Here is a 27,718-nt window from a genome sequence, read left to right as displayed (position 1 = left end):
AAAACAATATGGTATTTCCGTGTTGTTCCTGGAAACACTCAAAATTTACAAAGCCAGATATCCCATCATAACAGGTGGACTACTGACTGTTTGTGTTTACTGTGAGATTACTGTTAAGTCTGTTCACAGACTCAACCGTTATCACCGAAGTGTCAGTGGAATGTTTTGTCACAATTGCCAATTGACAAGTGATAAAATAAGTTCCAAAATGTCCAACACAAGTTCTTTTGATCTTTCAAATTGTTTGAGGTCTGAATGGTTATTGATATGTTTAGGCAATTCTGATGGTGCTTCCAGGTTTTAAGTGATCTAACTAAAATATACTCAAGCAGTTGTAGGACATTTAAAAAACATATCCACTGCAAATTAATGGTTAATTTTGGTTGATCTAAATCAAAGATAAATACTGTAAATAATAAAATTACCAGATGGTTAGGACAATATTTTAGAGGATTTAACAGTATCTGACATTCCAAATACACAACTTCAATAGCCAATAACACCAATAGCCTGCATTTTAAAATTAGTCCAATGCAAATACCAATAACCTGTATGTTAACACTATTCCCACACTAACCACCAATATCTTGTTTAAATGTAATCTCACAGTAAACACCAATAACCAATAATTAACAACAATCCCAAACTAACCACCAATATCTTGTCATTTAAATAACCTTAGCCTTAAATAAACTGCAATAGAGCTTGCCTAGGCCTGGCATTTTCTAAAGTTAGGTCATCCTTTTAAAATTTACACCATATGAGATGCAACTGACCTGAACAGTAGGGCATGAATCTTACACTAAATGAGAGTTATAGAGGAATCAGTTAAATGGAAGTTTAATAAATAATTGAAGGACCTGGGTCCAAGGAAAAACACAGCGCTGATCTGGTTGTTGTGGTACCAGCACCTGAAGTTTTTTTCCTGAAAGAAATGTTATACAGTCTATGCATAGAACACTTGATTTTTGTCCTGGTTGTGGTTTGAATGGAGCCAATGGCTTCCAACTGAAGAACATTTTGCTGACTATAAAACATTTCAGAGCAGTTCTTATTAATACTGCTGCATCAATATGGCTAATGAAGTCAAGTGATGCAGACTGAGGTAAAAGCAATCATGTTTGGAACACACTAATCATGTATTTACAGTTCCATCCATACTGTGATTGGTCAAGAAAAATAGCCAAAATAGCACCTGAGTACTGGGCAGATTTTCAAGTACAAAGTGTGTGTATTTGTGTGTGTTTGTGTGCCTGAGAGAGAGAGAGAGAGAGAGAGAGAGAGAGAGAGAGAGCATTTGAGCAAGCCAGCACACTGCATATGTACATGTCCACAGAGGCAATGAGAGAGAGAAAAAAAGAAGAGAGAGCTTGTGAGAGGAATTTTCCTTTGCGGTGGATTTGACGTGTACCTTTTAATCAGCAGTGATTTAATAGCTGTTTAGATCTTTGCCTCTGAGCCCTGCCCCCTCCCCACTCCACCCCCACCCAGTCCCAGGTCTGGTGACTCCAGCGTCACTGGTCTTTGCTGCTGTTTGGGCAGTGTGTCATGGAGCGGCTATGAATGGTGAGGGCGTGGAAATTTCCCCCCTTAAGCCGTGCTCTTTGTGACAAGTGCCTCTCATCACCTTTTTTTTTGTTTTTGCACATGCGTGTTCAAATGCGTACACTGCTCACGATAACTGAGTTTGTGAGTGACTCTGGGCTTTGACTGATGTGTTTGCGCTCAGTCCAATCCTGAGAGCGGCGACAGCAACAATAAGGCCTTTCACAAAGCAAGACAAGAATGGGGAGACCCTTCTTCTCACTGCAGCCAGAATCCAGTTCTTCAGTCATGGCTACATACAAATATACACTCACAAGCATTTACTGTTTAGAGTTGTTCACTACAAAGTGCCGACATGACACATTGCCTGTGTGTGTGTGTGTGTGTGTGTGTGTGTGTGTGTGTGTGTGTGTACGAACACTAACAGTTCCAATCCAAAGCTGCTGAAGTAGTGAGCTAACACATCTTGTTCAGTAAAGAATCTGATTCAAGAAGTATAATAATACATTAAATACAAAAGTGGAATGGTATGTCAACATTGTGTTGGCAGAACTGAGCAAAAGAAGAACTGGTGTTGTCAGAAATAAAACTCAGGAAACATGGAACTAGTGCTGGCAGAAATACGACTCAGGAATAACTGAGTTGCTTCAGCAGATGTAAGAATGACACCAGTCAATAACACCAGGCTGAAGATGAGGCTTTAGGAGGCATGAAAGGCACACTGGGAGATGTAGTTCCAGTTCTACTGTGCATTAGTACAGACACAGACAGATATTACACAGACTAGTCTCAAAGTATGGTGTACGTCAAATAGCAAAACAACACAACATCGTATTTGTACTTTTACTCTGACCTAGTGTGAGGGGTTCTAACTCTATGTTGTGCGAGCAGCTAATCTCTCACTGCATGAATATTTAGCACAAAGTGATGAAGCAGGGGAGAGTAACAGCAAAACACCAGCCTATCAGACACCGGAGACACAGACAGCAGGAGGGTAACACAGAGCACTGTTGGTCACGGCTGGGTCCGCGTGTATGCGCACACGTTACAACAGACTCCCACCCGGCCTGAGTCATCAAACAGAAACATCACTACCCTTATCCTTTATTTATACCTGACTACACAGCAATGACTCACAAATGTTGCTCCCACTGCTGGAGAAACAGAGGATTGCTGGTGGAAAAGAGAAACCTTTCAAAAACATCTCAGGCATTACAAGGGCTGAGAATAAGATGATAGTGTGTGTGTGTAGTTAATCTGTCCCAGCAAAGAGAAGTTAAAAAAATCAGGCAACTGACACATTTCAGATGAACAGATTGCACACTTAAGTGACATGACAACAAACCCGAAGCATCACACCCTCTTACAGATACATAGTACATTCTGTACATATAAAGAAGATTCCAGAAAGTAACATTTCCTATAGTTGAAGATGTAAATTTGCTTCAGTTTGTTCAGCTGTATAGCACTTAGCTATGCTGATGAAGTATTACTGTCCAAATCTCATTTATAGTCAAATATTTTACAAACAAAATATTACTTATTGAAAATATTTCTCAAAATTCTTTCATTTTGTTCACCATGCCTTGCTCTGTCGAGAAACACTTGTGGTTCCAAATGTAATTACAGCAAGAGCAGCATGTAGTATACGTCACAGCTTGAGAACCTCAACCCACTGAGTGAGTCACCTCTCTCCTACAGTCAGCTTCCCAACACAACATTGCCTCTCAGAATTGAAGAAAATGTGACATCATTTTGGTGACACAAGGCAGACCCGGTGCCCCGTGTCACAGGAGGGGTGGGACAGGGTGTACACGTCAAGGAGGCAACTAGCTGAGTGAATCCTTAGGCAAATACAACCATACTTCTGTTGTAGTCTGGCAACAAAGAGAACTTGTGTTATACTGTGATAAAATTATAGAGGGAGTTTTTAATTTATTTGTCTTTAAATTAATGAGTCTGTAATACACACACACACACACACAAACACACACACACACACACACACACACACACACACACACACACACACACACTATATTTCCAAAAGTATTCGCTAACCTTCCTTGACTTACATATGACATCCCATTACTGATCCATAGGATTCAATATTACGATTATGGACCTTGCTTTGTTCTCTGGTGCACAGTCATGTTGGAAGAGGAAGGGGCCAGCTCCAAACTGTTCCCACAAAGTTGGGATCATGGAATCCAAAATGTCTTGGTATGCTGACCTCCATAATCCCCCTTCCACCTTCAACATGCCACAATGCAGTCAGTCAAGTACCGTTCTCCTGGCAACCGCCAAACTCAGACTAGTCCATCACATTTGTCACTCCAGAGAACACGCCTCCACTGCTCTAGAGTCCAGTGACGGTGTGCTTTACACCACTGCATCCGACGCTTTGCATTGCACTTGAAACCCATTCCATGAAGCACTCTGCGCACTGTTCTTGAGCTAATCTGAAGGCCGCATGAAGTTTGGATGTCCGTAGTGATTGACTGCAGAATGTCAATGCGCTTCAGCATCTGCTGACCCCTGCTCTGTCAGTTTATGTGGCTTAACACAGTTTATGTGGCCTAACTGAGTTGCTGTCATTCCCAAACACTTCCATCTTCTTATAATACAGCTGACAGTGGACTGGAAAATTTAGGAGCGAGGAAATTTCACGACTGGATTTGTTGCACAGGCGGCATCCATTATTCAATGCAATGACGTTGATTCTTGCATTTCATCCTATTCATGATGCACAACGTGCACCGTTACTTGCAGCGGACATTCACAACCCTGCGCAAGTGCCTCCTGTATCTTAAACTGCATCCTAATGCCTGGGGCTGAAAACCCAAGATATGCTCTTGCGCAACGAAGTGTAAGTGGACGTCATTTCCTCGATCACGTGCGAGCACGACAAAGTCCTCAGTAAAAAATGGAATAGGCATTTATGTTCTTGATAATGTGGTTGACATGATAATCCGATCATCGGCGCAGATGGAAATTTTGAAGTGAGGGCGACCAAGCTGTACAATATATACGTTTATGCTTGTAGATGCTAGATTTCGGATGGGGTCAATATAAATCTGGAGGGGACATGTCCCCCCCGTCCCCAGTGCCATCTGCGCCCCTGAATCCGATATATCACTTTTCAGCCAGTTTAGGGACTACAATGCCAACATGACATTATTAGGCAGCTGTGATCAGTGAATTTACTTCAATCAAAAATGACTGCACAATTTATCATAACTATGAAAACAGTATTCCTACTGACACATTTGAACGGACAGAGGGGTCTCTAACATGGGTTAATGGCATGTAATAATGAAGGAAATGTTACACTTTTTAAAATCTCTATCGGGACGCCATGTTTGATACAACTGCATTATTTTTGTGTTCTTACTGATGCTGTTTTTGTTTAGACTTTCAGCACTACATGAAAACACTGCCGTGTTTTTAAAGTTTTTGAATCTACCACAAAACACCTAACAGGAAGATTAAGATGAAAAGAAGCCATTAGTTCGGTCACAAAACTTTCCGGGCAAAAATCAATCACAGTTGCTATGATTCAGTTAGTGTGCCCACAACAGCGCATGAGCTAACGTAAACCCACGCGCGCTAATCACGTTTACCTCATAATGTCACCGATGTTTCTGTTCCCACATTACTGGAACTACATAGAGTGCCTTAGTATTTAAATGGTTTTGAATGATTGATTATCATTTTAGTAGGCTATAGATTAGACACAGATAGGATGGACAATTTTAGTAGGCTATAGACTGCACACAGTTGAATCTTGGCCAAGGTTATTTACACATGAACTGGAACAAGACTGATAATTTTAACAAGATTAGCATTTTTTGTAATAATAAGCAATGAGTAAACAATCATCATCCTTATAATGAAAGCAACATTTACAAGAATACCAGTTTTATTTATTGTTGTTGTTACTGAAACTAAAAGAATAAAATTTATCAATGGATAAGGTGCTTGAGTTGTTGAATGTGGCCCTGAAATTTCTGCACTTTATTATGTTGAAGGCTGATTAAAGTGGTAGTAAATATAAATTCAGTTAAGAAGCACTGGACAACCATATACCCTGTATGAGTGTGTTGATTGCAACACACATCTTTACACACACACACATACACAATCTCTTCCACTGATAGAACATTATAACCAAAGCTGATTTTAAGAATACACATGCACGCACACCCTGTGTTTATACGCAAACGCAACAACACAACCTTTTCTTAATATATGCAGATTAGGGTTGCAGCGGTAACCGGTTTCACGGTATACCACGGTATTAAAATGCACGGTTATCATACCGTGTGCGTTTGCTTAAAGGCAAGCCATCGGAGAAACTTACCCGCGCATGCGCAACTCCGCTCCGGTTCAGCTACTCTGCACACAGCGGTGAGAATGGCAGAAAGTGCATCAGACTTAACAAATTTTTAACTAAAAAAGGCTAAACTAAAATCGGCGGCGAAAATGACGTAATCGCGTTGGCTAGCCGTGCGCGAGGGCCTCGTGCGCTGTCGATTCGCGAGGTGGTGCAGCTCTCGAATTTGCGCGCGCCGCGCCTCAGCGCAATGAACAAAGTCATGTTTGCAGGGTTCATACACCTTTATAAGGTGGAGTTAAAGCACTTGTACGACACTTTCAGGGTCCATTTCAATATTTCCCAGCACGTTAAACTTAATTAAGTTAAATATTTATACATATACTCGAAATGATTCGAAATAATTCACTTTTTTATCACATTATTTAATAGTTGTTTATTTTCAAAACGCCCAATCTTAACGTTTTCACGTTCTCTCATGTTTCCTCCTGGAATTACAAGAGGTTCGTATTTGTTAACACAGGAGAACTGTGCGGAGTCGCGCGCTACGGTCACTCGCTAAAGTATAATCTTAGCTTTTTATGGTCCTTGCTTTCACTGGATGTGAAAGACGCCATTAATTTACATGCGTTCATTTTCAAATTCTAACGTGCCCTTTTTTCATATGTTAAAACCAGACTCGATGTGAAAGCCTTAAAATAGAAATCTATTGTGAGGATCATGTCAGAAATAAATCCTCTCTTTCTGCATTATCTGGTTATATTCCAACTTGTTTACAACAGTTGTTGATCAGACACTGACCCAGGCTCAGTTAATCAGATATTAAATAATTTTAACTTAAATAATTGGACTGAAATCCATGATTTAGGTTTCTCTAATTTTGCAGTATTTATATAAACACATGTACATCTTATTTTTTTTAAAGGAGACATTTTGTATACAATAGTTCCAGGTTTCTACAATAAATAGTTCATTGAACAAAAAAAAACTTGTTGTAATTTCTTTAAGGGTCAGTGTATCTTATAATAATATACGAACTGTGATACCGTGATAACCGTGATACCATGGTATTTTCTGAGACTGTTATCATACCGTGAAATTCTCATACCGTTGCAACCCTAATGCAGATTAATGATGATTTTGCACATATGATACGATTGATATGACATGATATTATGTGATATAAGATGATATGAGATGATATGATATTGTGATGTGGAGGTGTGGAGAGTAAGACAGAGAGACAAGAGCAGCTTGCAGTATAGCTTCCTTATTTATTAGCTCATTAGCTTGTGTATTAGCTTATTAGTGTGTTAGTGTTTAAACCAACACGAAACATACACACTCAAAAACGAACCAACAACTGACTACTGTTGACGAAACACTCACTTAAATACTAAGACAACAACGAGGAACACGTGACACAAAAAACAGACACATACACACACCGGAACACACACAGTAGTACATAGATGGCTCTTAAATATTCCACAGTCAACTGTCAGCTGTATTATAAAAAATGGTGTTGGGAATGACAGCAACTCATGTAAACGACGGCCATGTAAACTGATCAGTGGGGGTCAGTGGGTCAGTGGACGCTGAAGCGCATAGTGTGAAGAGGTCGCCAACTTTCTGCAGAGTCAATCATTACAGACATCCAAACTTCATGTGGCCTTCAGATTAGCTCAAGAACAGTGCACAGAGAGCTTCATGGAATGGGTTTCCTGGTCGAGCAGCTGCATCCAAGCCATACATCACCAAGTGCAATGCAAGGTGTCAGATGCAGTGGTGTAAAGCACGCCGCCACTGGACTCTAGAGCAGTGAAGGCACGTGGAGTGACGAATCTTCTACATTCTGGGAATCTGATAGACCAGTCTGGGTTTTGTGGTTGCCTGGAGAACGGTACTTGTCTGACTGCATTGTGCCAAGTGTAAAGTTTTGTGGAGGGGGTATTTTGGTGTGGGGTTATTTTGCAGGAGCTGCGCTTGGCCCCTTAGTTCCAGTGAAAGGAAGTCTGAATGCTTCAGCATTCCAAGACATTAAGGACAATTCCATGCTCCCTTTGTGGGAACAGTTTGGAGCTGGCACCTTCCTCTTCCAACATGACTGTGCACCAGTGCACAAAGCAAGAGTCTAGTGTGGGTGAACTTGACTGGCCTGCACAGAATCCTGACCTCAACCCGTTAGAACACCTTTGGGATGAATTAGAGTGGAGACTGAGAGCCAGACCTTCTCGTCCAACATTAGTATTTGACCTCACAAATGCACTTCTGAAAGAATGGTCAAAAATCCCCATAAACACACTCCTTAACCTTGTGGACAGCCTTCCCAGAAGAGGTGAAGCTGTTCTAGCTGCAAAGAGTGGATATTGAACCCTATGTATTAGGAATGGGATGTCACTAAAGTTCATATGTGAGTCAAAGACAATTCTTGTTGCAAGTGCAGAATTGTACTCGTAACACACAGCATTACTCCAAACCTACAAGCAGTATAAAGAGCTTTTTTGTCCACCAGAAGAAGATACTACATTGCCTCCACTCTTCCAAAATGTCATGTAATTTGTTAAATGACTTAAGTGACTTAAGCGGAATGTGCCATAACAACCACATGAATGTGAATGCACACAAGACAAAGCAATGCTGTCTGCTCAGCTGAACGGTGTCAGCCATAACAAACCAGTGTAAACATTACTTCATTAGTAGGAAAGGAATGACTGCAATATTCATATTTGCCTGCCTTCTTAATCACTTTGCCAAGGTAAGTTGTGATATATATTACAGGGTGTGTGGACTGATCATAGTCATAGAAAGTATTATTATTACTATTATTTACAGTATCCGAGTCTGCTACTTCTAATGGTAATGGAAAGAACTGATTCATTTTATGAGATTTAATGGATGCTAACACATAAAAAGTAAGAAAAGTGAGAAAAGTCCTTAGTTATTGAATATATTGTTTTCCTATGGACCGATGACTGTATGTGGGCAGGCAGTGCCATATTCACCTATTGTGCTTTGTCTTTGCAGATGAGAGCATAGTGGCAGTTGCTTGGTAGACTAAGGAACCCCATCGACACAAGAGGGCATCAGCCTTTGGCTGTCAGCCATGTTAATTGTTTTAATGAAAAACCCCTTCAACAAAAAAACAAACCTTTCAAAGAATGAAAAGCATCTTTGAGGGATTTATTACCCCATGAAGCAGGTTGTTAACAACATGCTATGTAAAAAGGACCCATGCAATGGAAGACATATTCAAGGCTAAAGAGATTTTAGACTCTGACATGTCCAGGTAGGCAGGTTTTTAACCCTGTCAAACACTAATCAGCCCCAAGCCCCATCAGAGAGGTGCTGTACATTAGGAAATGTGTGAGGCACAAGTACACAGTGAGTGGTGACGAGGTTGTTATGGTTTCTTTACTGTTCCCCAATGGAAAAGCAATCCCTTGTTCCTTAGGCAACCTGATGTCATTCTATAGGTCTGTTAACTTTAAACATGGAGCAGAATACACTAAGAGTATCGTGAAGGTCACCATGACCAGCAGGAAGATCAACCGGGCTTCACTTTTACATAATGTTTATTAGTACAAAAGTTCAATCATTGATCTAATCTGGTCCATAGTGATATCATCCTTCTGCACTTTAATAAGGGCACAGGTGTACGTTAAAAAGGCATCATGACACACATGACCCCATATTTGAGCTGTTATGTGTGGAAGTGTGTTAGCATTGATAGGCCTTACTAGTCTTTTTTTTTTTCTACACACTATAGGCATACCAAGATGGTCATTAGGACTGACCCGTGATGGATATTTTACACATGAACAAAACGAACACACACATACACACACACACACACACACACACACACACACACACACACACACACACACAAACTTCTTATCTCAGCCATGTTAGCACTAAGGAAAACCCCTTTCAGTGTATCCACCCTCTCTTTCTCTATTACAACCTTTCACAGACAAACACAAGCACACGTTGTTCTGGGATGGAGGAGCCTCTGGTAAAAGCCCTTAGCAGGGTAGTGTTTGGCTTTCTCTCTCTGATCACACACACCGACACACTGACGCGCAGAGAGCGAGCCGTGATGCCTGAGCACATGTTTATGTTCATGCTGGTCAAATGACCTCCGGCTCAAGGCTCTGTTCCAGGATCAGAGGAGGAGGCCTGTCCTGTGTAAGACTGCTCCACCCCCGTCTCTGCTGGCTACCCTGAGGACTTGTGTGTCTCTCTGAGGATATTGGTGTCTCTCTGAGGACATGGGTGTCTCTGAAGACATGGATGTCTCATATGAAATGAAAATGCAGGCCACGCTAAGAAGGATTGAAGTGTGTGGTTGTATGTGTGTGTCTAAATGTGTGAGGTTATTGCATTTACTTCCAATTGCAATTACAGCAGCTGAATGTTGTTTTAACTTAAAAATAGTAACTCCTCTATTATGTAATTTCTCAATATGCAGATGTTTATGTTGTGGGAGCAGATCCATGGTGATGAGAAGGTCAAAGCACACAGGTGTTGTCATGCAGACAAAGCTGTTTAGGCTGAAATTACATAAACCGCATAATAACATAACTCTCTCGAGCGTGAACGCAAGGGAAAACTGAGAGGGCCGATACACGTGAAATCCTCCGCCTGTTTACATGCCATATCAGCACGTCCCACGTGTGTGTACTGGCAGGCATGTGTGTTTGTGTTTGAAGCCTTTGTCATCTGTAAATCCTCCACACACGTTCTCCCATGGCTTATGAAAATAGAACGCTTAGCTAAATGCATAATGCTAACAGAGCGCTTTCCTGTAGCCTCCATTAAGGGGCAGTAATCCACTAGCTGATAACAACACGTGAGGAACCAGGTCCGGCTACAACATCTGCCTCTGTCTCCTGAGAATTACATATTTACGGAAAAATAACCAGTGTGGCTACTTATTAATGTCTAATAATCGATGGCCTATCAGAGCACGCTCGATGGGCTGGCATAATATTCTACATGGCTCACTTAAGCACTAGAGCAAAGCAAATAACGGGACACTGTTTGTTCACTAGAAAGCATTCAGGGTGTGTGTATGTGTGTTTGAGTGCATAGGCTGGGGTCTTGTTATTCATGTGGGTTTGCTGTTCCATGTAAATCATTTCAGAGAAACTATCTAATTATTTGTACCAGTAGGTCTGACACAAAATGTGTCTTGAGCTGAGAAATTCTGAAGTTAAATAATATATTTATTATTAATTTTAAATGAGCTATTTGTATCGCTAAGGCCAAAGGACCCATGATGAACAGGAAAACAATACCTCCAGGTTAACTTGAGCCATGCAATAACACACAAAAATGAGCATGGATATTTTAAGAGGCAGAAAAGCTTAATCTGTTGAGGGTCAAAATGTCCCTTATCATATGAAAACAAATGAAGTATATCCTAATGAAAGTGATACCATAATGAAAATATCCTGTTGTAATGGAAGGATCAGCTTTAAAGCAGCTGTTCGAGACTGGGGAAGAGTATGACATGCCGTCCTGGGCTTTAGGTCAGTTTCTCTAAATTTGCTTGTTTGAAAATTCAAACGACATTAAAATGGGCATGTTTATGTGGGATAATTCAGGAATAAAGATAACGAGGAAAGACAAACACAACCAGGTGAGAACCTATGCCAGAACAGTCGTTTTGAGACTGAGAGTGTGGTAGGAAGGACAAGGGAATAGAGACAAACAAACACTGTGACAGATGCAGGACTTATGGGAAATGCCTTGACCGTAACTTTGAAATGGCAAAAAAAAAAAGGCATACAAGAAATATACAGGCGTGTGAGCCATGAGGCATAGCTGATGGCAGTGAGGGGGAAGAGGCGACCCTTTCTTCCTTTCAGAGAAGTTATGTTCTCATTGTCTCCTTGTTTTCTCCACTGAGGAAGATGGAGTCATAAGCGAAAGCCAGATGCCACAGTGACGGTGTCCAAAGCCTCATGTATCAGTACAACATCTGTTGTCTGTGATGAGTCAAGGTACACAGCATAAACATTCAAAAACATTCAAAAATGTGTTACTGAGACAAGCGAGGTGAAGCCGGACGCCAAGATGATCGGAAGCTATATGGTGCGCTATATTAAGAACACTGTGGCACATAGAAACACAGAACACTTGCGGGACCTCAGACAATAACTGACAAAGATGCTAGACAAAATGTACACTTAAATACAAGAACGTAAACACAAAGACACAAGCGCTACACATTACATTATGGGACAAGGAATATGTGTTCTTAAATAACGACGATGAACACACACACAGCCCAAAGCACACACATAAACACAGGCACAATGGAACACAGACGAATATAAACAGGGCAGAGTCAGGGGCTGTACCGTGACACGCATTCACTGGAGATGAAAACAATGGTGTAACTAAGCTTGTTAGAAGGTCCGGATTACATCAAAAATCTTTTACATAACTTGGGATCTCACAGGAGATAGCGAGAGAGAGAGAAAGAGAGAGAGAGAGAGAGAGAGAGAGCAGAATGCCCTGTTCTTTTGTGTTTGGATGAGTAGAGTGGGCTTCTGTTGATGTGTAGCAAGGAGATCATCTTGTTCCTCAGATTTCTTGCATATTTCTGTTTACTTGCCTTAATACATAACTAGCTAGGTCCAACCATGACTGCTGTGACCCGATCAGGCACTCAAAGCTTCCTCTGCTATACACATATGCACACCTGTGTGCCCACACCCACACCCCCCCACACACACACTGACATAACAAAACCAGCAGCAGCAAATCTGAAGAAAAAATAGGCTTGTGGAGAGCTGCAAAAAGCCCTAGGACTAGGTCACCCTGAAACAGATTTACCTGCTGCAAACAGCCTCCAATTTGTCATTTTGAGGATTCTGAAAGAGAGAAAAACTGATAACACCATGTTGATGACAACATAATTCTGACGACAACATAATACTATTGCAAGCATAAAAGAAAAACATGAGATGCAAGGAAGATGCAGTGAGCTTATCAAACACCCAGTGAACACCCAGATGGTCAGTCTGCCCCAGGGACGGGGTGATGCTATTGAGGGCTGGTGAAGCTGCAGGCGTTCCAGTCAACCAGGAGCACAACTCATCTACAATAAATCAGTTGCTTGTAGCCTAACAGTGAATTAAAGTACCCGTAGCTGCCCTGGTCTATTCATTCTTGAACTGGCCCTGAGGGTGTAATGCTGTATTCTTTTAACAGAAGTCCTTCTTCAGAGTTCATATTGTATCTCAGAGCTTCTCAAGCTTCAGAAGTCTCAAGCTTCAATTCTTGCTCCATTGTTGCAGATCTGTTGTCCAGAACTTCAGAGTTCTAACAGCATATCTCTGATGGAACGTCTGACGGGATGTCTGACAGGACGGGACATCTGACACATTATTAATGAAAAAGCCAACCTTAGGGTTGCTGATACTGTTTCAAAATGATTCGACATATTTTGCTTTCAGAGGGAAACTTTATTAGTTTGTTTAAGAAATTATTTTTAGGCCCAAAAATAACTTTTCTGTTTGATTTTTAAAAATGTGTAAGTCAAAATTAGCCATTTGTAAAGATTCGTCAATTTGTGTTATTAATTAGGTTTGTGCAATTTAAGTGTATTATACTATGGCAACATAATGTATTTTCTTTCGAGGGGTTCCAAAAGTGTACATAAAGATCAAAAAGATAACCAAAAGTAGCTACTCAACTTCCAGACAAGCCTGCTATTATTTCATACATCTTTGCCATTTTAAGACATTTCGACAAGATGGTGAGCAATTTGTCTGAACACTGCTCCCGCTAACCACCTTTTAATAAACAAAGTTAGATCTTTGACAAAAACAAAAATTGCAAAAACTAAAATCAAAAGATACGTTATAGTCTGGGATTTGAGAAACATTTAGGGCGATTTCCTTTTGTCTAACGGAACCGCGCCACAAGCTCATGACGTAAAAACTATGCGTCAACTATCAGTCATTTCAACATGGCGACTACTGTGTCGGTGGTAGAAGATGCAGAGGATTACTCATTTTTACCTCTTATACACGATATTATCAAATGGTATGTATGGTTTACTTTACACATATACGTCAAACACTCTACATTAAGCAAACCCGATCGTGAAAATACGTAAGCTATCTTCGTAAGCCCATTGCTTATATTGACAATTTAGCTAACCAACTAGCTAACCATCTAGATGTCTAACGATATCGTCTAATCCTTGAACTTTAATCTTCAAAACTTGTTTTTGCTTGATGTGTAGTCCGTATTTATTTGAATAATTCAAAATGTACTGGTAGGTAACTAGTATTGTCGTTTGGCGTTAATTTGTGATCATACTAACTTTGCTAACAATTGCTCTTTCTTCGATAGCATGGACAAAGACAATCAGGATGTCCACCAGGAATTAAACAAGTTGAGAACAAGGATCCAAGACACGCGGGAGCGGATTTTGGCCATGCCGGGCATCGACGCGAGTCCAGAGGTGCAGCAGCACGAACTCCGAACTCTGAGGGATCAGGTCCGCACAAAGAACCAGTTATTACAGAAGTACAAGGGCCTGTGCATGTTCGACATCCCGAAACCCTCCTGATTAAGGTGTCAGGACCCTACTGCGTGAAAGGCCGAAAAGGGCTGGATTATTTATTAAAGGAAAACCACCACCATCCAACGACTTATTTGACTGAGACACTACTCTGAAAAGGAAACTATCCTTGTCGTTGCCAGTGGAACTGGATTATTCATTCATATACGTTTGCAGTTGCTGCCAATGTTAGACCTAGCTGCGCTGTCATTTTTTTTTTATATTCCGAACTGAACTTCTATTCCGAACTTTTCAGAACTCAATAAACTATTATGTATAAACATGTTGCTCCGTAATTTGAGGGTTAGCATGCAGTGTAAGGTCATAAGTCGTAGGATAACGGTTAATACTCACTTAAAAAGTAAAGGTTTTGTTGGAAACCGCCTGATTATTTGCCATGAATGTGTAACCTTTCTTAATGTACTGCTCTGTAGTCAGTGGATGTGCAGTCAGTCGTATAAGGATGTTATGTAATCAGAATTCTGGGAGACTGATGCCGGCGGTAAATGAGTATCCGTTGCCGTGGATTGACTCACGGAGATGGGAATCTGTAGTTCATTTCACAGCCCAATCAAAATTGTGCAAGATAGTTCCCCTATTATAATAGGCTAATGTTTTTCTTTGTGACATTCATTAAGTGATGAGTAAACCGAGTCTGGCTATGATACATGTGGTGTACAACATTTACAAGTAATATTCCATATGCGATAAATGGCTGCGTTTTGCTTTTGGAAGACTTGAGTTCCACTATGTTGCTATCCATCCCACCGTCATCCACTGTTGAGTAAGAGAAAACACGAATAGGCTTATGTGACAATTTGTTTATTTACCATTTTCTCTTATTTGCAAAATATGTACAATGACGGAATAATAAATATACATTCACAATAAAATGTTTAAAAAACAACATTCAAGTATTTGGTATAAAGTATGACAAATGTAAACAACAGTAATCTATTAACATTACAGCTCCACGCGCTCGACATCTGTTCTCACCAAATAGAACTCTAAGGCAGATGAAACAAGCAAACTTGACGCTATTTGTTGAGTCGCACAAGAAATGAAGCCACGTTACAGCGCGCGCTGACTGAACAAAGGGACGTTCTGTAAGCAGGTCTCGTGCGCGTGACACACGTCTTCACGGTGCGTAGTGACGCTTCAAGCCCGTGACATTGTTACCCGCGCTCAAACGCTGCTCCTTTCGTCACCGCACGGAGTGACAGGAGGCGTAACAACCGCGTGCGTGTCCGTCCACCTGCAGCTCAACCGTTTCATCTCGTGATATAAACATCACAATTGTTTCAGGTCAGTCTTAGCTAATGACGCATCTCTCTTTGTCTTTGGCCTGGCTGCCGCCAACCGCCTTTTCTTTAATGTACATCAAGTCACTATGCACGCTAGGGCGGCGCGCAAAAGGTGCCACGATTCCGTACGCGTCGCCGTCTTTAACCTTCTTGTTTCTGAAAGACTTTCTGTGCAACATGTCACAATATTGCACAGAGACCTTGCGGTGGAGGTCCGGACTCATTTCGTTCGGTAGTTTGGCCATGGTGAACAGTCTCTGAAACATCAGGTCAACATTAGTATTACGCTTGGCCGATATCTCGAAATATGCGCACTGCTCGTCTCCCGCCACCAGCTGCTCGATCTCCTCGCGCTGGACTTCGCGGTAAAACTCGCGGTCGCCTTTGTTGCCGCAAATCACGAGCGGCACGTCAATGTTTTCCTTCGTCTTGTTTTTAAGGCAGGACTTGGTCTCATATATCTGACGTTTCAGGCGTTGTACTTCTTGAAAAGACTCTCTGTTGTCCACACTGAAAACCAGGACAAAGACGTCACCTGCGGAGAACCAAAGCGCATAAACATAAGTACATGTCCAGCATTCCCGCGCGCAACAGTTTCTTTAGAGATGCTTTGATTTTACGCAAACGTGCGCTCTCTTCCATACTACCAAGATACATAATAGGTACAAATGAACTTCAATAACGGCATTTGTGTTCCATGCATTCTTTAAGACACCAATAAAAGTGCATTTACCTGTTAGTATGGACAGTCTCCTCATTGCAGGGAATGGATGATTCCCTGATGTGTCCAAAATATCCAGTTGGTACACGTCACCCCTGATACTGTAGAGCTTTCTGTGAAAGTCCTCTATCGTCGGCGTGTACTGGTCATCGAACCTTCCGTTCAGGAAACGGGATACTATAGACGACTTTCCAACTTTGGTGGACCCCAGGATCACCATTCTGTAACAGTTTTTCGCAGGAATATCAAACTCATTCTCCGAAGGTGACATTTTCTTAATCATGACTTGGGGTCTTCTGTAGTTCCACAAACACGGCCAAGTCAGGAATTACTGCCTGTCCTTTTCCGCTGGAAAGGATGAAATGTGGCTGTAAGTCCAATGGAGAGGGTGGGCTATTTAAAGGTTTTCGGGACTCCTCCTCCAAACGCGTCATTACGGTACTCGGCTGAGATGTAACAGGTATCCTACTGGCCTGCGTCATTGCGCAAGGATCAAGCTCCGACAAGAAGTCCTTCAGTTTATGCCAACGGTGAAATATTAGAAAATTACGGTTAACAAGCACTGCTGAAAAGTTACAGATATCGTTGAGACGATGTTAATGACAAAATGTTACTTTTTTCAAAAAAAAAAAAAAAAAACTGTAAGAGGCAAGTTTAACAGTTGTTGCAGCATTGTATGCAATTTAGTGGATTTTTACCTAATCTCATCAAGAAACAGTGTTACTCATTATTTTTACTAAACCAACCAACTAAACTTCAAGACTGGTAATAATTCACATGTTTTTTTGACATAACATCCCGTTTAGCCACGAATTTCCTGTTTATTGAAAAGACCCGAGTTATGTGACTTTTCCTTCAAGATAAAGCTGTAACTACATCTGGTGCTCTTCACAGGGGAACAGGCGCTTTGCTTCATGTCCGCGCAATACCTGTTTGACCTGTTCACACCGCAAGAGGGCGCACATTTGTCAATTTGAGCACGCCAGACTGTACTCGTAAGATCAGCAAAACATTTAGAAAAAGTAAAAATCGAGAATTATTTAAATAAACGTGTTATTCAAATAATTCTATTTGACATTGATTTATCTTTGCAGCCATCACAAGCTCAGAATTATGATATTACCTTCCACGACTCTTTTATCTTTTGATCTCTGTAATTATTGCTGAAATGTAGTCACAAGAAACACATATGAACATGACACATATAGAATGCTTTATAGCTTGACTGAGTAGAGGAAAACCATCAAATAATAAAAGAACTTGCATTGTATTCACAGAAAAAGTCAAAACAAGTGTGACAGATTGCACCCGAGTAAAGAAACACTGCCATGGATTAAAAGGAGCCCTCACACATTATTTAGACACACTCATAATGTATACAGAGGGGGTTAACTGGTAATAATTGTAGTTCAGACAGAAACCAAAACAAATTATACTTTAAATCTATTTCATAAGACATGTTATGGTAAAATAATTAAAACAAGGCATTCCACTAAGTTCTAAGTACAGACATTCTTTGACAGCAAATAACTGCATTTTGGATAACACGCAGAGAGGACCTCATCATAGACCAAACCCTAAGAGATGAAGAGGAGCGGGAAAGAGGTCGTTTCACTAGTCAAACGAACAAAGTTTGGAGCAGCAAGCAAACAAATCTTTCAGACACAGGCTGGTTCAAAGAGGAAGCATAAGGAAATAATGGCAGTGAGATATGTTGAAGAGGAGAGGCACGAAATGAGAGAGAGAGAGAGAGAGAGAGAGAGAGAGCGCCTATGCAAAAAGAAAAAAAAGAAACTGTTAGCTGAGCGGCCCATCACACCCCTAGAACCGTCAGTCATTCAGGCGTCTTGAAGTCTAGCTGAGCCGCAGCGTTTAAAATGCTGACTGTAATTCTTATTTAGTATGATGCTAACTAGTTTTATTTATTTATTTTTTACATTGGTACCCAATGGCTTATGCTGTATTTTGCATGTACAAGTACCTAAAAACTACGTCAATATAGAACAGAGAAACTGTTTAACTGTTTTGTGGGACAGTGCAGCCCCTTCTTCATCAAATATTTGCACCTCTTCTATAGGCCTGGAGAGCAAAGACAGAGGACTCCCAAAAACGTTTAATGTTTCTATCAATACTTAGAAGTGGAGGGTTAATTAACACAAGTGTGTTCTACGCAGCTGACTGTCAAGTAGTGAAGCACAGTCCTAATGTTCCCTTTAACTAAGGTTCACTTCGCGGTGAGACTACTATAATGCACTTTGAACTAAAAGAGATAATGAGAATGAGAGAGAGAGAGAGGCATAAAATTGGCTACTTGCCTGAATTTGAAATAAAAAACAAGCATATTGCATGTTGCCTACTACCCTACTAGCCTATTTTGACCAAAATAATTTAGAGACCTTAAAATAATTGAATTTGCTTATAGATTACATGGCCTTGCACCTGTATTCTCTTTTCACAGTCACAGGAAAGTTCTCTAGAAAACCCTTCACATATTTTTACACACCCAAAATATGTTGGTCCACTAGAACCATTTCAGTGAGTTTAGCCATTGCAGGTGGAGAGGTGTTCTTCAGAGACATAAGGACCTCATCCCTTTCAAACAAGCATCCATAGTGACTGAAAAGTAGAATGTCTGAGAGGCGTGTTTTGGGAGGTCCAATATGCTGTGATGCTTAGTGTGATTATCACTCACGGCAACGCTGTGTCTGTTGTGTCTGCTGGGGCGACCAACACCACAGACATGCACGCAAAACTAAGCTCATTCAAGGGACCAACAGAGGATTGTATCATGCTTTTACATGTGTCAAGGAAGTTACACTTCAGTGTTTCCTTTAAACATTATTTGTAGCCCAATGCCTTGGATTGAATGCTCAACTTTTATCCAAGATGAAAATACACAAATTGTGTAAAGCATCGACACTGAACTGTTTACCTTCAGGATGAGTTATTTGGCTGATAAATTGTGTTTAAAGTGAAATGCCTTCTTTCCCCCTTTAAACATGCCATAAGGTGATTTCTGTTGAAGATGTTGCGATTACTTAATCTACTGACAGAGTTCATTCCTTCACACTGCATTTACGAGTGCCGTCAGATACATTACATTTGCTGTGAGGGAACTAACAGATTTAGTCCCAGCGTCTTCCATTAAGTACATGGTTTAGCTTCCATTGTGTCTGCTTGCTCTCTGTGCCTCCCTCCCTCCCAGTGAAGTATCATGGTTTTGAGCTTTTGGGAAAGGGAAAAAAAGTAAACAATGTATGACTAAAACCATGCTTTGGCATACTAAAATAAGCATCACATTTCGTGTTTCACAGAAATGTTATCATCTTCCACAAGATCATATTGATTACACATTAATTCAAACATTCCCAAACATCTTGGGAAATAATATGGTGATTTATTGCTTGGAACATGTAAACTGTTTTTTATTTAGTCATACTAGTGGAACAGATTTTGGGAATAACATACAAATGTACACATACGACTGTAGCTTAAACGGGTTCAGTTACTTTGTGCCTTCTGTGCTGTTATCGTATAAGGTCGTTCATCAGTTGAACACAGTATAATTCTCATCTCTACTCTCAAATTAAGTTGAAATTGACATGCTGAAAGGGAATATTTGGGAAGATTTCCATAGAGAGATGAAACCATAAACGTAGGAATCACAATATTACAGTTAACAGGCGCCCACTGATTGCAGAACAGGATTTAAGGGGGCTTACAAAAAATTTGTCTAACAGGCCGCAGGCTGAAATGAGCCACAGCTTGATCACCATCTCCACGTCCTCTCGGAGAGCCTCTGGCAGGCGGAATGTGGGGGGGAGCATGGCGGGGGCGGAGCATGGCGGGGGCGGAGCAGGGCAGGGGCGGAGCAGGGCGGGGGGGGGAGCAAGGTGGGGGTGTCCAGGGAGATCCCCAAACACTGGTTATTTGTGCTGGCAGTGCTGGCTCCTCCGGCGGTAGATCTCCTCTGTGAACGGTCTGCAGATTCAAGGGGAAAGGGTGTAAATGTCACGCACCCACCTGCACAGGTCATCTCGGTGCACGCCAGCCAGCGCCATCACCCTCTGCCCTGACGGGGGCCCCTGGTGGTTTACTGCGTGTGACTGACGACGCGTGAGAGCCAACAGGGGGGTCACGCCAGACACAATCACACGCATGAGATCGCCATTTGCTTTTACTTGTCACTGCCAAACGTTTTCATATTTGGAAAAGTGAAAACTCCTTTAATTTATGAGAGCTATGAGAGGATAAGGGAGAGAGGGATAAACAGAACTGTCAGATGGGAAGAGAAGGTAGCAGATCAACTAAATGAGCACGTGGGAATGAACAGTGGAAATGAGCAAATCAAACCAACTGACTTCCTGGAGTCTAATAGGACTGACACTTTTGTGTGTGTATGTGTGTGTGTGCAACAGTTACTTTCTATTGCTAGTGCAACCTTCCTGCAATCAGGAAACTGGCAACGCAACTGAGCACACAATCAGTATCCAAGGAAACAGGTCCGTACCGCTGCCCCTTAGAGAGCTGTTTGTTCAAAGAAGAAGTGGTGTATGTATTTCTGTGAAGAAATGCAGGCAGGATTTAGACAGCAGAGCTCGAATTCCTCGTGTGCTGTCTGGAAGATGACGTGCACTAATTTCCCCTGCCAACCAACTAAAAACTAAAAACCAACCAACCAAACATTTTAAGCCCTACTTTTTAACGAAATTTGAAGTTTGTGTTTGTTTTAAAGGGCCGTTAATATTTTCGGGCGTAAATCGTGTTTTCCAGAGCGCTGGTCATGACCCTGCTGTGTTTTCTTGACTTCTATTGTTCATCTGCATATGCGTCATATGTGTCAACGGCTTTTCTGCACCCATCACCGCAGCAACGTTCCCGTCACCAAGGGTCTGTGGCGTCCTCGTCTTGCACAGCAGCATGGGACACAAACGCGGCGTGGGCTCGGCTCTCTTCGCCTGCCTGGTGTGTGGGCCGAATGAACTTTTCTTTTCTCCTAACGAACTCGTGTCTCAGCCAGAAGTACATTAGGTCTTTTTTTAATCCAGCATCAGACACAAACAATTTGAAGAGTGTTTGATTTTCTCTCAAATTTGACAATATGACAACACGATCTGAATAACACGCACAGCTTTAAGAAAGAACACAAGTGGGGCTTATCAGCGAAACAAGGAAACAAAAGCCATTTAACTACTCTGAGATCAAGTGCCCTATTTTGCCTCACCCTTCATATGCGATGGCCACTCGGTAGGACAGACCCACCACAGCTGTGAGGAGCACTCCCACAGGACTGGCGTTCCTATGGAGACAACAGCACAGTCACAGGTAACATTTACACTCTAAACGGACAAAGAGAACTACAGTCAGTACCCTGACTACCTTTGTCATTCAAAACAAAAGGGGAGGGGGGGGGAGTGTTAGGCCTCACAGTTCTTTCTCTGGGGCTAAAAACAAGCTCAGTGTGGCCATGACAACATGTAAATGCAGCGATAATGAGAATGAGGCTGGGGGAAATGTCTGCTCTGTCTGCTATGATGTTTTCTCTTTTGTCATCTTAGACTGAGCAGTGCTGCCCACGTGGTCTGCAAAAATACAACACGGTCATGACTTAAAGCATGAGAGCTCCCCCTCTCACATACACATACAGATCTTATGTTACATAAATGTACTTATGGCAAACTTTGTACTATGTAATATATATTATACCTACATACTATATACTAATATCTGGACCCATACGATTGTAAAGCTGCTTTGTGACAACGTGTGTTGTGAAAAGCGTTATATGAATAAATTTGACTTTAATACTATATACTTTACCTACTAGGCATTACATTACCATACCAATATACTATATATACTAAGTGTGTTGTTATGTGGCTGTTTCTGTATCAAATAATGGAGAGTGAGTTGGACATTTAGGTTCCAGTTCTTAAGCAGGGCTCTGTTTTGTTCCCGTCATGTCTGTGAGTGTGGGTATTTTTTTCATCTGTTTGCATGGTTAGCAGAATCACACACTTGCAGGTTCCTGCAGTCAATATTTAAAGCATCCATTTGTTCCAAACTCTTCTTCTTTAGCACAAAGGTGAACGATTTAAATACCTGACCTATGCCCAAGAGAAATCCACCTGTAGGAACAGAACACTTGGGCAAACACAGCGTTTAATGCTGCCGGGTTTGCAGTGAGGTCACTGCCATCGTCTGAATGGGGGTTCCAGATGAGGAAGCTGGCACAAACACTGACATGGATTCAGGCGGCGACCCCCCCCCCCCCCCCCCCCCCCCCTTTAATGGCATGTGTTGGAGTGAGGAGAGGGAGCACAGAGGCATGAAGCCTCATCCTCTGACTCAAGAGTCTCTCATGGTGGGACACATATAAGTCAACTAGCATTCATATAGCTGTTCACTTTTGTTTGCTGTTGAGAACCTGGGAGAAAAAAACACCACCGCATTAAACAGTGGCAGTAAACAACATTTCTATGGACAGACCAGGCAGACGGTGTACCATGACAAGAAAAATATCTACATATGAGGACACAAGGCTCCATTATGTTATATAATGAATATGAATAATAACGCAAGGAAAAAATTAGCAGACAAATGCACAGTTCATCCGTTTTGAGTTCAGTGCAGGGAGCTGAATTCTCATCTCAGCCGCTGAATGAATGTCCAGCCGTACAGAGAAGCATTCAGAAGTTCCACCCACAAAGAGCCGCCTTCAGTCGGCTCCAGACAAGGTTGAGGAGGATTAGTCATCGTCAGCGGGCCTGCGTTCGTCAGTCACACCCGTGCCCTCACAGGGCCTTTCCTCACATGCTGCAAAGTCGGACTTCTGTTAACCCGCCGTCCATTGGAAAAGTCACAAGCACCAGCAGCTGCTAAGCAAGACATGACCTCCTACCCATGACCCCCTGCTCATGACGTGCGCCGATGCGGGGCGTGAGTCAGGGCTGCGACCCCAACAGCAGCATGTGTCACACAGGGAAGCGAACGACGGAGGGGCCACGTTACACGAAGCAGGGGCTGTGTTACATGCTGAAGGAGCCACGTTAGATGCTGCAGGAGGCGTGTTAGATGGCGGAGGAGCCGTGTTAGATGGCGGAGGAGCCGCGTTAGATGGCGGAGGAGCCGTGTTAGATGGCGGAGGAGTCGCGTTAGATGGCGGAGGAGCCGCGTTAGATGACGGAGGAGCCGCGTTAGATGACGGAGGAGCCGCCTTAGATGGCGGAGGAGCCGTGTTAGATGCTGGAGGAGCCGTGTTAGATGACGGAGGAGCCGCGTTAGATGGCGGAGGAGCCGCGTTAGATGGCGGAGGAGCCGCCTTAGATGGCGGAGGAGCCGCGTTAGATGCTGGAGGAGCCACGTTAGATGACGGAGGAGCCGTGTTAGATGACGGAGGAGCCGTGTTAGATGGCGGAGGAGCCGCGTTAGATGGCGGAGGAGCCGTGTTAGATGACGGAGGAGCCACGTTAGATGACGGAGGAGCCGCGTTAGATGCTGGAGGAGCCGCGTTAGATGCTGGAGGAGCCGGGTTAGATGACGGAGGAGCCGTGTTAGATGACGGAGGAGCCGTGTTAGATGCTGGAGGAGCCGTGTTAGATGGCGGAGGAGCTGTGTTAGATGCTGGAGGAGCCGTGTTTGATGGAGGAGGAGCCGCGTTAGATGGCGGAGGAGCCGCATTAGATGCTGCAGGAGCCGTGTTAGATGGCGGAGGAGCCGTGTTAGATGGCGGAGGAGCCGTGTTAGATGACGGAGGAGCCGTGTTAGATGGCGGAGGAGCCGCCTTAGATGGCGGAGGTGCTGGAGATGGTGTTAGATGCTGGAGGAGCCATGTTAGATGACGGAGGAGCCGCGTTAGATGGCGGAGGAGCCGCCTTAGATGGCGGAGGAGCCGCGTTAGATGGCGGAGGAGCCGCCTTAGATGGCGGAGGAGCCGCGTTAGATGACGGAGGAGTCGTGTTAGATGGCGGAGGGCTGCGTTAGATGGCAGAGGAGCCGCGTTAGATGGTGGAGGAGCCGTGTTAGATGACGGAGGAGCCGCGTTAGATGACGGAGGAGCCGCGTTAGATGCTGGAGGAGCCGCGTTAGATGCTGGAGGAGCCGGGTTAGATGACGGAGGAGCCATGTTAGATGCTGGAGGAGCCGTGTTAGATGCTGGAGGAGCCGTGTTAGATGGCGGAGGAGCTGTGTTAGATGCTGGAGGAGCCGTGTTTGATGGAGGAGGAGCCGCGTTAGATGGCGGAGGAGCCGCGTTAGATGCTGCAGGAGCCGTGTTAGATGGCGGAGGAGCCGTGTTAGATGGCGGAGGAGTCGTGTTAGATGGCGGAGGAGCCGTGTTAGATGACAGAGGAGCCGCGTTAGATGCTGGAGGAGCCGCGTTAGATGCTGGAGGAGCCGTGTTAGATGGCGGAGGAGCCGTGTTAGATGCTGGAGGAGCCGTGTTAGATGGAGGAGGAGCCGTGTTAGATGCTGGAGGAGCCGTGTTAGATGCTGGAGGAGCCGTGTTAGATGCTGGAGGAGCCGTGTTAGATGGCGGAGGAGCCGTGTTAGATGCTGGAGGAGCCGTGTTAGATGGAGGAGGAGCCGTGTTAGATGACGGAGGAGCCGTGTTAGATGGCGGAGGAGCCGTGGTAGATGGCGGAGGAGCCGTGTTAGACCACGTAGGGGCCGTGACAGATGATGGAGGAGCCGTGTTAGATGGCGGAGGAGCCGTGTTAGATGACGGAGGAGTCGCGTTAGATGGCGGAGGGCTGCGTTAGATGGCAGAGGAGCCGCGTTAGATGGTGGAGGAGCCGTGTTAGATGACGGAGGAGCCGCGTTAGATGACGGAGGAGCCGCGTTAGATGACGGAGGAGCCGCGTTAGATGCTGGAGGAGCCGCGTTAGATGCTGGAGGAGCCGGGTTAGATGACGGAGGAGCCGTGTTAGATGACGGAGGAGCCGTGTTAGATGCTGGAGGAGCCGTGTTAGATGGCGGAGGAGCTGTGTTAGATGCTGGAGGAGCCGTGTTTGATGGAGGAGGAGCCGCGTTAGATGGCGGAGGAGCCGCGTTAGATGCTGCAGGAGCCGTGTTAGATGGCGGAGGAGCCGTGTTAGATGGCGGAGGAGCCGTGTTAGATGGCGGAGGAGTCGTGTTAGATGGCGGAGGAGCCGTGTTAGATGACAGAGGAGCCGCGTTAGATGCTGGAGGAGCCGCGTTAGATGCTGGAGGAGCCGTGTTAGATGGCGGAGGAGCCGTGTTAGATGGCGGAGGAGCCGTGTTAGATGCTGGAGGAGCCGTGTTAGATGCTGGAGGAGCCGTGTTAGATGCTGGAGGAGCCGTGTTAGATGGAGGAGGAGCCGTGTTAGATGCTGGAGGAGCCGTGTTAGATGGCGGAGGAGCCGTGTTAGATGCTGGAGGAGCCGTGTTAGATGGAGGAGGAGCCGTGTTAGATGACGGAGGAGCCGTGGTAGATGGCGGAGGAGCCGTGGTAGATGGCGGAGGAGCCGTGTTAGACCACGCAGGGGCCGTGACAGATGATGGAGGAGCCGTGTTAGATGGCGGAGGAGTCGTGTTAGATGGCGGAGGAGCCGTGTTAGATGACGGAGGAGCCGCGTTAGATGCTGGAGGAGCCGTGGTAGATGACGGAGGAGCCATGTTAGATGCTGAAGGAGCCATGGTAGGTGGCGGAGGAGCCGTGTTAGATGCTGGAGGAACCGTGTTAGATGATGGAGGAGCCGTGTTAGACCACGCAGGGGCCGTGACAGATGATGGAGGGGCCGCCTCAATTCTGGGGGTGACATTTTAAACCTTATCTTGCCAAAAATGACATATATATACGCTTTATGCAATTCACTCTGTAAATACAACAATATCAAAGATCAAAGTTTTTATTTAGTTGGAGAGGCTTATGCAGAGAGGCTGAAGTTGAGAGGCTGAAGTTGAGAGGCTGAAGCTGAGAGGCTGAAGCTGAGAGGCTGAAGTTGAGAGACTGAAGCTGAGAAGCTGAAGTTGAGAGACTGAATCTGACTCCACTGACTGACAGCAGCAGCTTTTTTTGGTGCTATTTTTACATGTACAACAATGTTATATTTATGTTATAGTTATAATATGACAGTGAGGTTATCATGTTTGGATGCATTTACATGAATGCAACACTCTGATTACTACTATAAAATAGCATACGGTATGTAAGCTCTCAACTGCCAGTGAGCATAATCACATGACAGACACACAAGTTTCACTACAGTATACACCAGTAAAATATGTATGAACCATACATATTTTACTGGTGTATACAGTAGTGAAACGTGTGTGTATATGTGATGAGCAAGGAGTGCAAATAAAAAGGAAGCAATCACGCCAGTCTCAGGGACAAGGGAGGATTTAATGGATTAATTGCACAAGCTCAAAACCAGTGAACTAATCCAAATGAAGGACAAATTAAGTACCAGTCAACTGGTACAAAGACAAGACAAACGACCCTTAGGTGCCGGGTATCCTAATAGGCCCCGCCCACCGGAGGGACGAACACAACGCAATAACAACAAGAAAACATGTAATACTGCTGCAGACGAGGGTGGCTGGCAGCGGACCTCCGTACCGTGACAGTATATTGTGTGTGTGTGTGTGTGTATATATATATATATATATATATATATATATATATATATATATATATATATATATATATATAATATATATATACAGTATATATATTCACACATACATAGATATATTCTACATTATACATTACATTACAATACAAGTATACAAGTACATTACAATACAAGTATTGCCACTATAATTGTTCAGCACCAAACTGTAGGTCATCCAAAATTGCAGTTACCTGGTTACCAACTCCCTTCATCTGCTCCCAGTGTATTGATGTACATAAAAGCCTCAACATTTGGCTGGTGGCTGATTTTAATTAACTAAACACACCACACCCAACAGCATTATGTGTTTTCATTTTCCTCCTGTTTGCCTCCTGTTTACCTCCTCTCTAAAATATGAAATATATATGTGTGTGTGTGAGTGTGTGTGTGTGTATGTGTGTGTGTGTAAACTACCTGTTATTCACAGGGACTAGAATTGAAGGTTTCTATGGTGTTCACACTTGTGTATGAAAATGTGAACAGCAGCAGACATGCCATAAACATCTAAACCTCTAATAACACAACAACGTGTATTGTGAACGCCTGATTAACTGTGTTTTGTGCCCTGCAACGATGTCCTGTGTAAAT

General features: G+C 43.3%; 4 protein-coding genes across 4 annotated transcripts in view; 1 reads left to right on the top strand and 3 right to left on the bottom strand.

Moving 5' to 3' along the window:
• Nucleotides 1–13,804: 13,804 nt before the first annotated feature.
• On the top strand, nt 13,805–14,749 carry med9 (mediator complex subunit 9). Its single transcript, XM_076987895.1, has 2 exons — nt 13,805–13,945; nt 14,258–14,749. Exons 1-2 carry the CDS (start codon nt 13,869–13,871, stop codon nt 14,475–14,477), a joined length of 297 nt encoding a protein of 98 aa, XP_076844010.1. The 5' UTR covers nt 13,805–13,868; the 3' UTR covers nt 14,478–14,749.
• Nucleotides 14,750–15,334: 585 nt separating this feature from the next.
• Nucleotides 15,335–17,115, bottom strand: rasd1 (RAS, dexamethasone-induced 1). Its single transcript, XM_076987893.1, has 2 exons — nt 16,506–17,115; nt 15,335–16,307 (listed from the first exon to the last, which is right to left on the bottom strand). The coding sequence occupies exons 1-2, from the start codon at nt 16,774–16,776 to the stop codon at nt 15,781–15,783; spliced, it is 798 nt and encodes a 265-aa protein (XP_076844008.1). The 5' UTR covers nt 16,777–17,115; the 3' UTR covers nt 15,335–15,780.
• Nucleotides 17,116–17,685: 570 nt separating this feature from the next.
• The window catches only part of pemt (phosphatidylethanolamine N-methyltransferase), a 65,312-nt gene continuing 55,279 nt past the window's right edge, over nt 17,686–27,718 (bottom strand). Inside the window, exons 6-7 of the mRNA XM_076987894.1 lie at nt 21,718–21,792; nt 17,686–20,474 (exon numbers count right to left, since the gene is read on the bottom strand). Of these exons, the coding sequence (XP_076844009.1) occupies nt 20,420–20,474; nt 21,718–21,792 (130 nt within the window). The 3' untranslated portion in view covers nt 17,686–20,419. The remainder of the gene's footprint in view (nt 20,475–21,717; nt 21,793–27,718) is intronic.
• Nucleotides 22,802–26,129, bottom strand: LOC143488904 (uncharacterized). Its single transcript, XM_076987890.1, has 2 exons — nt 25,342–26,129; nt 22,802–25,243 (listed from the first exon to the last, which is right to left on the bottom strand). The coding sequence occupies exons 1-2, from the start codon at nt 26,127–26,129 to the stop codon at nt 23,353–23,355; spliced, it is 2,679 nt and encodes an 892-aa protein (XP_076844005.1). The 3' UTR covers nt 22,802–23,352.

This window comes from Brachyhypopomus gauderio, unplaced genomic scaffold, assembly GCF_052324685.1.
Source record: "Brachyhypopomus gauderio isolate BG-103 unplaced genomic scaffold, BGAUD_0.2 sc57, whole genome shotgun sequence".
Taxonomy (NCBI): domain Eukaryota; kingdom Metazoa; phylum Chordata; class Actinopteri; order Gymnotiformes; family Hypopomidae; genus Brachyhypopomus; species Brachyhypopomus gauderio.
This window is presented reverse-complemented; position numbering and strand designations above follow the sequence as displayed.